Source organism: Hemicordylus capensis, chromosome 5, assembly GCF_027244095.1.
Source record: "Hemicordylus capensis ecotype Gifberg chromosome 5, rHemCap1.1.pri, whole genome shotgun sequence".
Lineage (NCBI taxonomy): Eukaryota > Metazoa > Chordata > Lepidosauria > Squamata > Cordylidae > Hemicordylus > Hemicordylus capensis.
In genome coordinates this window covers 219,445,038-219,459,136 of record NC_069661.1, presented here as the reverse complement: position 1 = coordinate 219,459,136, position 14,099 = coordinate 219,445,038, and the positions used below count along the sequence as shown (strand labels likewise).

Sequence of the window (14,099 nt, the reverse complement as noted above, 5' to 3'; positions counted from 1 at the left end):
TAAATCCATTTTTGTGGGGGTTTCTTTCAGGTTCAACTGACTTGAGTGAGACTGAGGAGGCTGAGCTAGAGACCATCAAGAAGCACAAAAGAGAGCTGATGGAGGACATTCAGGTAGGGGCGACTGCTGCCACCCTCTTCTCCAGATGGGCCAAACCAAAACATTGCCCAAATGATGACTGGGTGCATGAAAACAAGTGCTCTACCACAAAAGATAGAACTTCTTGCTCTGGATAAGGTTACACTTGCCCAGAAAGGTTCGTAGCTTGGGAGTGCTCTTGGACCCGGGTCTCACTCTGGTTTCTCAAGTTGAGGCTGTGGCCAGGAACACCTTTTACCAGCTATGATTGATTTGACATTCTCTGAGGAGAATGACCTGAAAACCATGGTACACCAGCTGGTAACCTCCAGATTGGACCACTGCAATGCTCTCTATGTACAAAGGCTGCCTTTGTACATAGTTCGGAAACATCAGTTAGTCCAAAATGTGGCAGCCAGATTGGTCTCTGGGGTATCCTGGAGAGATCACATTATGCCTGTTCTTAAGCAGTTGCACTGGCTGCTGAGATGTTTCCAGGCAAAGTACAAAGTGCTGGTTATTACTTTTAAAACCCTGAATGGCTCAGGTCCAGGTTACCTGAGAGAACACTTTCCTCTACAAGATCCTCACCACTCACTGAAATCATTAGGGGGGCCCATCTTTGGGTGCCACCAGTTCATCTGCTGGAGACCTGAGATCGGGCCTTCTCAGTTGTCCCTAGGTTGTGGAATGTGCTCCCCAGGGATATAAGAGGATTATCTTCCTTAGAGGCCTTCAGCAGAGCTTTAAAGACCTATCTTTTTAGCCTGGCTTTTAATGATATCTAGTTTGAATTTGAATGAGTTTTAATCTGGTTTAGATGTTTTCTGATTTTAATTGTTTTATTAAGTGTTTTGGATTTTAATGTAATCTGCCCTGCGCTACTTTAGGAAGGGTGTTATATAAATTGAATAAATAAATAAGTTATGGCCCCTTCCCTTGAAGGCAAATTAGATTTGTGTGTGTGTGTGTGTGTGGTGGTGGTGGGGGACCCACAAGCCACTTAATAGGGCTGACTTTACTCTGCACCAGCTGATTTCTGCTAATAATATTTGCAAAGATTTCTGGCAATAATGTTTGTGCCTGACATTAAAAAAAATCATTATGGGTGTACCCCTTCAGATGGAGGTGAAGTGTTTGAAATTGGGCCAGGATCCAATTCAATAAGAAAGAACCAGCTGATCTTCCTTCCCACCCACAAGGCTCCTGTAGTGAATGATGGGCAAGGATCCAATGTCCTCTTCCCTCTTCCTCACCTTATTCTTTCTTTTTGTTGTAGAGATTAAAAGATGAAATCGCGGAAGTATTTGCAGAGATCGATAATTTCCAGCAGACGCAATCAAGGTGAGGAGTCAGCCATGTATAAAGCAAAAGATTAGAGCAGGGAAGATCCATGTAAAGGTTCTTCCTTTCTCTGGAAGTGATCAAAGGCTTTTTTTAAAAAAAGGAGGCTGTGCTTTCTCTGAAGCTTTTTAGAACACATTCCAGAAGAGGGAGTCTTTCTGTGCACTTTTCCTGCTGGGCTGAGAGCCCACAAGTTCCGAGAAAAGAAGCAAAGAACTGAAGCAGAGAGCAACCAACTGTGGGTTGCATTAGCAAGCAGCAGGCCTCATATAAGAGAGAGCCAGTTACAAACAGCTGATCAGTCCCAAGTATTTCAGGACTGGGAGAGCTCCCCCGGACAGCAGAAGTTGATCCAGCAAAGTCCAGCTGCATCCTTCTGTCCCAAGCAGTGCCCCCTGTATGCCAAAGCCCCACTTCTCAAGGGAAGTTGAGAGGAACTTAAAGATGTGATACCCTGACTTGGAACCATGTGCTTTGGCATCCCTGACGATGCCTTTGATCTCTTTCAAAAGGGGCCTTGTGCATAGGGAATAATCTTGGGGAATTGAGCAGATTCAGACTCCTCACCTGAAAGATGTCAAAAGAGGCACCTGAACTGCACTGCAAGAAGTGCACTGCAAAACCCACTTGATTACTGCTGGTCTTAGACCATGTATGTTCAATACGGGAAGAAGGCACACTCTCCTAAAGGACCCAGTACTGTTCATTTATGTCCATGTGAAGACACTGAGAACACATGACCAAGTCCAGAGGAATATCATCTCTGAGTCTTGAGTGGACTAACCCCTGTGAATGGCCAATTGAAAAAAGAAGTTATGAATGAGATTATCCCTTTCCATTGAGGGCTGATTCGCCTGGACATTCTAATCTCGCAAGGGTGTAAAGCTACCACAAGGGGTAGTTTTCAGTGAGAATGGCCAAAATTCGTTAATGCTATGAAGTGTGTAGATCATTGTTAAAATACAGGTCAAACATGTACATGCAAATAAATGTAGCAATAGCCTGATGGCTTTTCTTGTGGAAAACTAAGCCGCTTCAGGAGAGGGGAGCTGGGAGTGGAGAAGCGAGGGTGGGAACATTTCCCCCACATACTTGTTTCTATATGTTCTAAATTGCCTCCTCCTCAAAAAACAGCTTTTGATCCAGTGGACAAAGAGCGACAAGTACATATGATTGCATACAGTATGTAAATTGTTCCTGCATTCCAAATTAGCTTTAAAGTGGTGAGCCATAAATGGACTCAGTCACTACACCAAAGGTATCTAGCAAAATGGTACTGAAATAGTGGTGTGAATTGGTCCTTACTGTGGTGGAATGGGGGCGAAGTGGGATATCTTGCTGGGAATCAGCAAGTACTCGGAGGCGAGGGGAAGAAAGATTTATTCTGTATTCAAGTCTCACCTTTGCATTTATAGCAAAGTGATCCAGAGGGACAAAGATCTGTGCACTGGACGGAAGAAATTTAACATGGACCCTACTAAGGTAAGATCAGGGCTGTGTGTATTTTGGACAGTATATGTGGAAACTGGTTATTAGGTCTAAGATTCAGTTTCTTGGGACACTTCATTTTAAAAGAAGTAAGTTTCTTATCTTCTTAAAACCACAGTGTGGTGCTTTTTAAAAAAAGTGCAGAATATACATAGACCTGCATAGGATGCATCATTGCAACTCCCACAGTCTCATAGAGATCTTTCTAAGAAAATCAGACATCTTAAAACAGCTGGCTCCAAAGAAATAAATTATGAGATTGGGCTAACCACGATATCATTTTAGGCACTGATAAAGAAGGTAGCCAGGCTATTGTTCAATAGGAGAGAGCACCAATCAAAAATACAACTTGCCATTATGGCACCTGAGAACATAGTGGTTCCTTGGGTCAGTTTGCTCCTGCACCCAAATCGGACTCTCAGAATGGCTTGCCACAAGCAACTATCAGTTCAAAACTTTTTTAAAAAATGATGCACAGAAACAACATGAAATAAAAACTAAGCAGCAGCAAAAACATCCGTGAGCAGCTCCAGAACATGGATGTCTCCCCTCAGGTCACTTGCTTCATTTGTTTGTTTGCTTTTGTTTGTCAACCTTTTTGATGCACTCATTGAAGTGGATAGCGTAACCTCTCTCGGCGACAAATTCTAAATTATGACATTATGAAAGGTGGTGGCTGGCAAAGACCTAGTTTATTCTCAAGGGTGATGTTTGTTTCTCTTAATGACTGAAACTCTCTCATAGGAAGATAGGAAGCTGCCTTATAGTGAGTCAGACCATTGGTCCATCTAGCTCAGGACTATCTACACTGACTGACAGGCTCTCTGTGGCTTCAGGCAGGAGTCTTTCCCAACCCTACCTAGAGATGCCAGGCATTGAACCTGGAGCCTTCTGCATACAAGCAGACACTCTTCCACTGAGCTACAGTAGATAGTGCTCACATGTGGTCACCCATCCAAATGCAAACCAAGGTAGACCCTGAGGTGCTTCTCATGATTAGTGAGAAGAGCTTGGGGAAGGTTAGTGGGGAGAGAGGGCTTAGCCCACTCTCCCTGCAGACAACCAAGCAGTCTGCTCTGAGCGGTCGAATTGGCCACCCACACAACTGCTGGCTCTGTTATGGAGCTGGCAGGGGCCGGGAAGATCATGGGCCACGAAGCCCCCGGAAGTTCCAGCATGCCCTGTTTGAGTGCGCAGGGCATACTGGAGAGACCCCTGAGCCGGGAGGCTGCTTTTCAGCCTCCTGGTTGGGGGTCTACTTGTGAGCTGCCGCGGTGCTGCAACTCACGATCAGAAAACCCAGGCTCACTCCGCTAACCCGGGCTTAGGGGAGGGCTACTCAAGCAGGTGACCCGCGAGTCTCACGATCGGTGGGAAGCGGGCTAAGCACTGTAAGCTTTCCACTGATCGTCAGAATAGCTTCCCTGTTTAGCAAGAAAACAATTCACAATCACTACCACGAGGCCAGCTCTCCTGCTCATTTGCTGGAGCTGAGGCATGGCTAAAAGATTTTGAAGCCTGAAGGTGTACACAGTTGTCCAGCCACAGATGCAGCTTTAGTTTTTAAAACAGCCGCTACTCTACCCTAGACTTTGCACACATGTACAGGGAATGTAGAAGAGAGGCAAACGGCTTGAAATGATTCGGAATAAATCAGAGCTGCAACGTACGTTTTATCAATTAATCAGTTAGGAATCCATTTGATCAGTTAGAAAGGTGCCCCCAATTGATTGGGTTGCAGATTTGGTGGCGGGGGGAGGGGACATTGGCCAACATAAAGACTAATGTTACATAGGAACATAGGAAGCTGCCATTTGCCATGAGTCAAATCATTGGTCCATCTAGCTCAGTATTGTCTCAATACTGGCAGCAGCTTCTTCAAGGATACCGGCAGGAGTCTCTCTCAGCCCTATCTTGGAGATACCAGGAAGGGAACTTGGAACCTTCTGCATGCAAGCATGTGGGTGTTCTTCCCAGAGCGGCCCCATCTTTAAAGTGCTCACACATGTAGTCTCCCATTCATATGCAACCAGGGCAGACCCTGCTTAGCAAAGGGGACAAGACAGGCTTGCCACCACAAGACCAGCTCTCCTCCTATGCAATGTATAGTGCAATGTTGTATTAGTGCAATGCATAAAGATGCACCCACACAAGACGGTCATGTGGTTGAGAGAGGATGCTCAAAGTTGTTGTTGTTGTTGCTGTTGTTGTTGTTATTATTATTATTATGTATTCGATTTCTATACCACCCTTCCAAAAGTGGCTCAGGGCAGTTTACACAGAGAATTAGTAAATAAATTAGATGGATCCCTGTCCCCAAAGGGCTCACAATCTAAAAGAAACATAAGACAGACACCAGCAACAGTCACAGGAGGTACTGTGCTGGGGGTGGATATGGCCAGTTACTCTCCCCCTGCTAATTAAAGAGAATCACCATGTTAAAAGGTGACTCTTTGTCAAGTTAGCAGAGGCCACCTGCTAACCTGCTAAAGTTGGACAGTGTCTTGTGGTCTCTGTCTGTTTGCACAAGCATTGTGCAACAAGGATCATGGATAATTTGGCATAAATTCCCAGCAACATATATGGACTGAGGAAGAGGTTTACAGCAGGTGGTGTACCACAGGCTGCACAAGCATGCTTTCTTGCACTGGTGTACCACAAGTCTGAACTGCAAGCTCCCAACTAAGTGGAACCTGCTAGTGCAACATCCTTGCACTAGTACAACATGTTTGCACTAATGCAGCATTAGTCTGGATGTCAGCCAGTATTTTAAATGCAATTACTTATTAAAAACTGAAGACGGCAAAGAAAGAGGGACCATTCTTCTTAAAGACACATTCCTCCTTTTCTGTCACATAGGAAGCAATGCCTCTTCAAAGATGGCACTTGCTTAGAAGTCTTTAAAACAAAAACTGCTGCCTGCTTCAGAACGGTGGTTTTTAGCTCTATGCAAATTGAGTTGATAGATTATTCAGTTAATGCATGAATATGATGAATCAGCTTTCTTTAATTGGGTGATAGCCCTAAAAAAAAAATGCAACGAGAGCCAGTAGTGTAGAGCAGTCTTGTGAATCCTTTCTCTCCAAGGACATAGAATCTATGTCTCTAGAGATGTATATATCAGGTGGTATAAAAATATCATGTTAAATAAATAAATGAATGAATGAATGAATGAAACCCAACTCCTCTGGGGATGGGGGCCATAGCTCAGTGGAAGAGAAAGCCCCAGGTTCAATCCCGATTCCCTACCATCCCCTGGTAAGGCTTTGAAAGACTCCTTCCTGCAACCTTGGGAGAGCCACTGCCAGTCAGTGTAGACGACACGGGGCAAGATGGACCAAGGGACTGACTCAGTAGAAGGCAGCTTCCTTTAAGTCCATGTTCCTCTTTCTGGGGTGGAATGAAAGAATGCTAAGGAAATCCCATTGTATGGCCTGGGATTTCTCCTTTCTCTTCTCCTTGTCAGCCCTGTCTGCAAGGCTGACAATATCTCCTTTAGAAAGAAAACCACAAGCTAGTGTATGAAACAGCAGCACCCATTTTAACCACAGCTGCTTTCAGCCTTGGGCCTTTGCTCATTCCTGGCTCTTGTGGCCAAATTACACACAGTTGTAAGCACGTCATTAGAGCTGATGTACTTAGCTTTTCTTTATTAAATAGGAGCTATTTGGCAGAGGAGGTTCCAAACTGAGACCATGCCGGGGGAAAGGGTTAAAGCCCCTCCCCATACTGTGGTCCTAATCTAGATCAAACCCCACCCCCTCTTATTTTTAACAAAAATTTACTGTAAGCATGCCAGCTTTAATAACATATTTAATATAACATATAGTTTGGCCCCTTAGTCTCACTGGCTGACATACAGAGCAAGGATGCACCAGTTCACCAAGAGAGCAGCCTAACAGAACTTCCCAACTAACTGCACTGGTGCAGCAGGGAAGCGGAAATTCTTGACACCCTTGCCTTCCCCAGAATGCCCTCTGTGCCATCCAAAAATATGTCTCTGAGAGTTGTGCAATCCTCAGGGACATATTTTTGAGTGGCACAGAAGGCTTCCAGGGAGGGCAGGATCCTCTTTAACCAGGATCGCTGTGACTATGAGAACATAGCCATTCTTTTCTTTTTCCTTCCTGCTGCCACTTCTGATCAAATAATAGGGTTTTGAAACATTGCATAACTTAAGCAAAAAAAGTTTGTCTGGGTATTTCCCAGAAATATTGGCATACCCCTATAGAGGGATTCCAGTTCCATGATTAGGACCCATATGATCAACCCTAGCCCATGTGGTTGGGTCATTTAAATGTAACCCCAGTCACACAGGAGCTGCTCACAGAAAAACAGCTCCAACTCAGTTAGATTGACATGAAAAGGGTCTCTCAAGACTCCCCATGATGGGTGAATCTCCTTCTTGCAAGCAGGGTATCCAATATCTGACTGAACACAAGGTGCTGTCGCCAGACGTCCAAGAAATTGCCAAGTTTCTTTACAAAGGAGAAGGCCTCAACAAAACAGCGATTGGAGATTACTTGGGACAGAGGTCAGTGCAGTCCCTTATCTCAATGAACCTACTGGACCTGGCTTGCAGGTCATGTGAAAGAATATGACTTTGTGTCAAGTCCTTCTGACTTCCCTCCATCTTATTCTGTTCTCTTGCTTCTGCCAGGGAACCACTGAATCTCCAGGTTCTTCAGGCCTTTGTAGAATGTCATCAGTTTGCCAACCTAAACCTGGTGCAAGCACTAAGGTGAGTGACTCCCTAACCATGCAACAATAATGGTATCCTGTACTAATTCGGGTTAGTAAGACATTTTGCTAGTCTTCTCAAAACCTTTTTGGAATTTTCCAGTTATTTTTCACCTGATTTTGCTTCAAATACTGCTTTAGGAAACATCTGCTGGCAACATAGAGATTTGTGCCCATAGACACACTTTTTCAGAAATTTAGTTAGCCTTCTCATAATTCTTTTATCTGCCCTTGAACTTCCTCAGATGTTTCCTCAGAAATCCCTCCTCAAAGGAGTGACTCCAAAATGTGCTTCAAATTTTGTTTGAGGCAACAGTTTGGTGGCAGTTCTAGTATGTGGGAGGGCATGCCTTCATCTCTTGCCTGTGGGCTCCCCAGAGGCATCTGGTGGGCCATTGTGAAACAGGATGCTGGACTAGATGGGCCTTGAGCATGATCCAGCAGGGCTGTTCTTATGGGGATGGGGACATAGCTCAGTGGTAGAGCATCTGCTTGCATGGCCCAGGTTCACTCCCTGGTATCTATAGCTAGGGTTGGGAGAGATTCCTGCCTGGAACCTTGGAGAACTGCTGCCAGTCAGTGTAGGCAATACTGAGCTAGATGGACCCATGGTCTGACTCAGGATAAGGCAGCTTCCTATGATCCTATATTCTGAGAGGCTGCTCTTGGTGAGTTGCCAGAATGGCAGTCTGGGACTATTGCAGGAGTACCTAGGAACATAGGCAGCTGCCATATACCGAGTCAGACCATTGGTCTATCTAGCTCAGTATTGTCTTCACAGACTGGCAGTGGCTCCTCCGAGGTTGCAGGCAGGAATTTCTCTCATCCCTATCTTGGAAATGCCAGGGAGGGAACTTGGAACCTTCTGCTCTTCCCAGAGCAGCTCCATCCCCTGAGGGGAATATCTTGCAGTGCTCACACATCGTCTCCCATTCATATGCAACCAGGGCGGACCCTGCTTAGCTAAAGGGACAGGTCATGCTTGCTACCACAAGACCAGCTCTTAGTAAAAGGCTCTCAGGCCCCTCCCACTGGCCCCACCCACCCAGATGGGCAGTTGTATCCCTTGAACGGGAAGGACTAAAAAGGAGACTATGCAAAAGGACTAATATTAATTATGACAATGTGGTTCCATTTACAGGCAGTTCCTGTGGAGTTTCCGGCTGCCTGGGGAGGCACAGAAGATTGACCGTATGATGGAAGCCTTTGCCAGCTGGTATTGCCAGTGCAATCCAGGTGTTTTCCAGTCAACAGGTAGCTGTGGTGAAGAATCGAATGGAAACATGCATTCAGGATTCTGCCCAAATGGGACAAGGGATAGCCCTTAGCAACTATCAGGCTGCCCTGGTTGAGACTCCCTCTTCATCCAGATTTCTCTCTGGATGCTGGAGCTCCAAATTATCTTGTCTTAGGCAGTCTTTCCCAGATCTACCTGGCGATGGTGGGGATTCAACTTGGGACAATTCTGAAATAGATGCTCTGCCACTGAGCTATGGTCCTTCTTGTTCCTGAAGTGGAAACCATGCATTAGGAATTCTTTGTGATTCCATTTTTTAATTTCCAATTGTCATCCAGAGCACCATAGATGGACAACAATGCCAATGGACCCCCACCCCAACAAAAGCCAAATAGTAGTTGTGCAGGGTGGTGGTAGTGGATCTAGATTGTGACTGTGGTGGGGGACAGAGGGTTAAACCCCTTCCCCTTTGGAAAAAATTTAGCTTGGACCCTACTAAGGTAAGATTACGGCTGTGTATATTTTGAATTGTACACATGATTATTAGGTATAAGACTCAATTTCTTCTTAGCTTTCATTTTAAAAGAAGCACATTTCTATCTTCTTAAAACCACAAAGTTATTTTTTTAAAAGAGCAGAGTATACATAGACCTGCATAGGATGTATCATTGCAACCCTCACAGTCTAATATGGAACTTTTTAAAAATAATTGGAGGTCAGCTTAAAGTAATCTGCTCCAAAGAAACAAATTCTGGGGTCACACTGAGCACTATGTCATTTTAGACAGCGGTACTGAAGGCAGTCAGATTAGTTTTCAAGAGAGCGCCAATCAAAAATACCTCATGCCACAATAGCTCCTGAGCACGTTGGGACCCCCTTGTTCCCTGTCTGACTAATCTTTACTGAATAAAAAACAAGCACACCAACCCCAGTCACCTGCTTAAAATAATGTCTAGTTTGACCCCTAGTAACCTCTTCTAGGGGAATTTCAATTAATATGCTTTCTCTTGTTATTACATGCCAAGTTTGATAAGACTTTTTGGGGAATAATCTCAGGTAATAACAGCCGAACATGGAAACTGAGCTTAGGAAGCAAATTCATCATAACTGTCCAAATTCATCATTGTCTGTCCAAAATAAAGAGTTGGGTTCTGAGCTTGTTAAGGAGTCACTCCTGCAGGCGTTCTTGCCAGAAACCCAGATGCCTCTCTGCCAGCGCCTCACAGAACAGCCTTGCTGGATCAGGCCAAGGTCCATTCAGTCCAGCACCCTGCCTCACGCAGTGGCAAGTCAGGTCCATCAAGGAATCCCTCAAGAAGGGAAAAGAGGGCAACCACTCCCTCTTGTTGGTGTTCCTTTGCACCCCAGCGATCTCCATTTTGTCCCCTCTGAGTTTCCGCCATCACTGCCAGGGGTGAATTTTTAGGAATTTTTATGTGTAGATTCTCAGTTGTGAAATGACTTCTTCATAGGGACTCCCTATGAAGAAGTCATTTCACAACCAAGAATCCACAACACATAAAAATTCCTAAAAATCCACCCCTCTGCCCAATTCCTTTGGGGGCTGGGTGGCAGGTGGCACTCATGGGGCCCTGCCACCCAACCTGCTATGGCGCCCCCTAGCCCTTAAATTAGGCTGAATAGATTCAGATTAAAATCAGATCAAATTCAAATCAAATTGACTTAGATTTGAGGGCAGCAGCTTCAAGCTCGAATTGAATCACAAAAATCAATTCATGCACATCCCTAATCCAGTGGTGGCAAATTCCATAGTTTAACTACATACTGTGTAAAGAAGTACTTCCTTTTGTCTGTCTTGAGCCTCCCAGCATTTAGTTTCAATGAATGACTCCTCCCAGGAATCCAAGGATTCGTCAGGCTCTTACCCACCCGCTCATTTCTCTTTTGTTTGGCAGACACTTGCTATATCCTCTCCTTCGCTGTGATCATGTTGAACACCAGCCTGCACAACCCCAATGTCAAAGACAAGACCACTTTTGAGAGGTTTGTGTCCATGAACAGAGGCATTAATGATGGAGCAGACCTGCATGAAGCACTCCTGAGGGTAAGACAGCTTCATGTTTTTTCATGTCCAGGCTTGTTTCAAGCCAAGAGAAATACTTCCTCAAGCATGGTTGAGCCGGGATTCCCAACCATGGGTCGCCTGATGTTGTTGGACTACAACTCCCATCGTGGTGGCAATTGTGGCTGGAGATGATGTGGGCTGTATTTCAACAACATCTGGGGGATCCAAGGTTGGGAATCCCTGAACTATAAAACAGGGTTCTGGCTATACACAGGAATTCCTGGAATAATTACACCTATGGTATGTTTCTGAAAAAGAAAAATGAAATTGCTGGATTGAATTCTGTCACTCCTGGGTCAGAGAATGAGGACTGGTGGTACAGTTTGCTGCTGTGTATGTTGAGTGTACACAGACTTGTGAGACTCAGTTGCCTCCATCAGATATTTGATAACTTGCCGATGAGATCAATGAACTACATGCATAGGTTGGAGGTGGCTAACTCCCCTATGCGTGTTCTGTCACACATCCACAACATGTCAGAGTACATACTGCATATGGGTGCATTCCAGATGTGTGAATGCAGGCCACCATTCACCCTGTAGGTGCCCCCTGCAGGCCACCTATCACCCCCTCCCCAAATGTCTGATGAGAGCTTGTGTGGTGTAATGGTTAGAGTGCTGGATTTGGGCAACCAGGGCTCAGAGGGTAACCTCACTCTTGCCCAGGGCTGCACAAATTTTGCATTCAGAGGCAGATGTTGGCCTACAAATCCCATCATCCCTAACTATTGGCCACTGTGGCTGGGAATGGTGGGAGCTGTAGTCCAACAGCTGGAGGGCCAAAGTTGTGCAGCTCTGCTCTCAGTTCAGGCGTATATACACTCATGCTTGGTTTTGTGTGCATGATTGTACCTGTGTTCATTTTAAAAGTGAACCTTGAGACAGACCCCCTCAAAATGCAGGATACAGATCGGAAGTGTTCTGCTGTACCGGAGTTCAACATAACATGTGAAAAACTGTACCTGCACACAGAAAAACTGTACCTGCACAACTGTACCTGTGCACTGTGTTCAGATTGTACTTGTGTTAAACCTAATGTGTGAACCAGGCTTCTCTCTCAGCCTAAACTACCTCACAAGATTGTTGTGAGGATTCAACGTGGGGATCTTCTACGCTTCCCTGAGCTTTTTGGAATGTGATAAAAGGTGATAGGTCTGCCTTCCATTTGATGCTGGAAAAGTGCTTGTGAGCTGCAGTATTTTTGTGGAATCAAAAGATGTGCTTTGGCAGGAAGTGAGAGGGGAAGTGTAGAGAGAAACTGTGAAATGTAGGACATGTGTATAAGAAAGGAGGAACAAAAACCTCAGACAAACTAATGATGGCTCTGAGCTAGCAGCAGAAAAAATTATTAGCATTGCCATCTTTTTTTAGCTCTGGTTGTTTTACTTTCAGTAGCTGTTTATATTCAGAAATGCAATTAGTGTGGTTTTCCCCAGCTTGAGAGGTTTCCGCCATCATGAAGTGATAGGAGAAGCTTCACCTGCTGGATTTCTGAATGACACTCTATTGGTGAATGAAACAAAACCAAAAAAGAGGAAAACAATACAAATCCAAAGAAGGATTAATTTGTTGAAAAGAAAGCTTCAGAGAGCTGAACAGATAAAAAAGCAATTTGTAGAATGAGAAATTTCATTTAATTACATCAGGGGTTTCAAATCTTCGGTCTCCAGATGTTATTGGATCACGACTTCCATCATCCCAGCTACAATGGCTTTGGCCATTGTGGCTGGGGATGATGGGAGCTGTAGTCCAACAACATCTGGGGACCCAAGGCTGAAACACACCAGAGCACGCATACCAAATAATCAAATGTAATCAGATAAACAACTCCATCAATATTCCAGAATCATAGGTTTGTTTGTCATAGGCCGGATTCAGATATAACACAAAACCCAGACTAAACCATGGTTTAGCATTACTAGCATGAACACGGCCCCACCCATGTCCTTTACATGCAGAAGGAAGGAAATGTGCTGTTTCTGTACCTGGTGTAAAATAAACCAGAATTTGTCACTGAACCTTAACTTTGCAAATCCTGATCTGTTCTAAGAGGTTTGTGATCCTGATATCATATCCTTACTCGTTCACAAACTATGCTTAAAAGTAACTGGGATTTGCTAGGTTTGGGTGCAAGAACAACCCTTATATGTTACGTGAATATAGGAACATAAGAAGCTGCCATATACTGCCATTACCACCTAGAGATTTATATATCAGGCAGTACAAAATATGATAAATAGATAAATAGATAAATAGATACTAGCAACACTAAACCATAGTATAATCATAACATAAGAACAGCCCTGCTAGATCAGGCCCAAGGCCCATCTAGTCCAGCATCCTGTTTCACACAGTGGCCCACCAGTCACACAGTGGCCCACCAGTGGTTTAGCATTATTTATTTATAGATTAGCATTATTTATTTATTTATCATGTTTATATACCGCCCCATAGAAAATCTCTGGAGAGTTTACAAATTAAAACACAACAATTAAGAACATAAGAGAAACCCTGCTGGATCAGGCCCAAGGTCTAATCTACAAATTAAAATAACCATCAATAAAACTTTAAAACATCATAAACAAAAAGAAATACACTTATAAACTTTGGAATATGCTCCCTGCAGACATAAGAGCATCTCCTTCTCTGTTTGTTTTCAGGAAGACCCTCAAGACACTCCTGTTCTCACAGGCTTTTAATTAGAATTAATTTCTAATTAATTTCTTTTCTCACAGGCTTTTAATTAGAATTAATTTTAATAATTTGCTTTAATAACTGTTTTATGCTATTGTTTTTATTGTGTTTATTTTAATCTGTGACTTTTAAATATTTTAAATTTTGTACACTGCCTAGAGATGTACATATCAGGCGGTATAAAAATATGATAGATAAATAAATAAATGATAATTTTTTTTTAAAAGCCAGATGAAATAGGTGCATTTTCATAAGTTGCTTATAAACATCCGGAGATGGGGAGGTTCTGATTTCATTTGGGAGAGTGTTCCAGAGTCCTGGGGCAATCCTAAAGAAGGCCTGGTATTGCCTGGATGAATCCAGTCTGAATCCAGCCATAGAATATAAAAGAGAATGGTTTGGGTGTATGTTACACTCCTACTCTGCACACGAA

General features: G+C 44.0%; 2 protein-coding genes across 15 annotated transcripts in view; one reads left to right on the top strand and one right to left on the bottom strand.

The window, feature by feature from the left end:
* Positions 1–14,099, bottom strand: part of RAC2 (Rac family small GTPase 2) — a 206,188-nt gene that overhangs the window by 91,533 nt on the left and 100,556 nt on the right. The gene's annotated exons all lie outside the window — the stretch shown is intronic.
* Positions 1–14,099, top strand: part of CYTH4 (cytohesin 4) — a 135,582-nt gene that overhangs the window by 103,084 nt on the left and 18,399 nt on the right. For all 14 annotated transcript variants that reach the window (XM_053252396.1, XM_053252399.1, XM_053252407.1 and 11 more), the window contains 7 exons: positions 31–113; positions 1,358–1,422; positions 2,838–2,904; positions 7,326–7,444; positions 7,571–7,651; positions 8,792–8,904; positions 10,804–10,952. In XM_053252396.1, the coding sequence (XP_053108371.1) occupies positions 31–113; positions 1,358–1,422; positions 2,838–2,904; positions 7,326–7,444; positions 7,571–7,651; positions 8,792–8,904; positions 10,804–10,952 (677 nt within the window). The remainder of the gene's footprint in view (positions 1–30; positions 114–1,357; positions 1,423–2,837; positions 2,905–7,325; positions 7,445–7,570; positions 7,652–8,791; positions 8,905–10,803; positions 10,953–14,099) is intronic.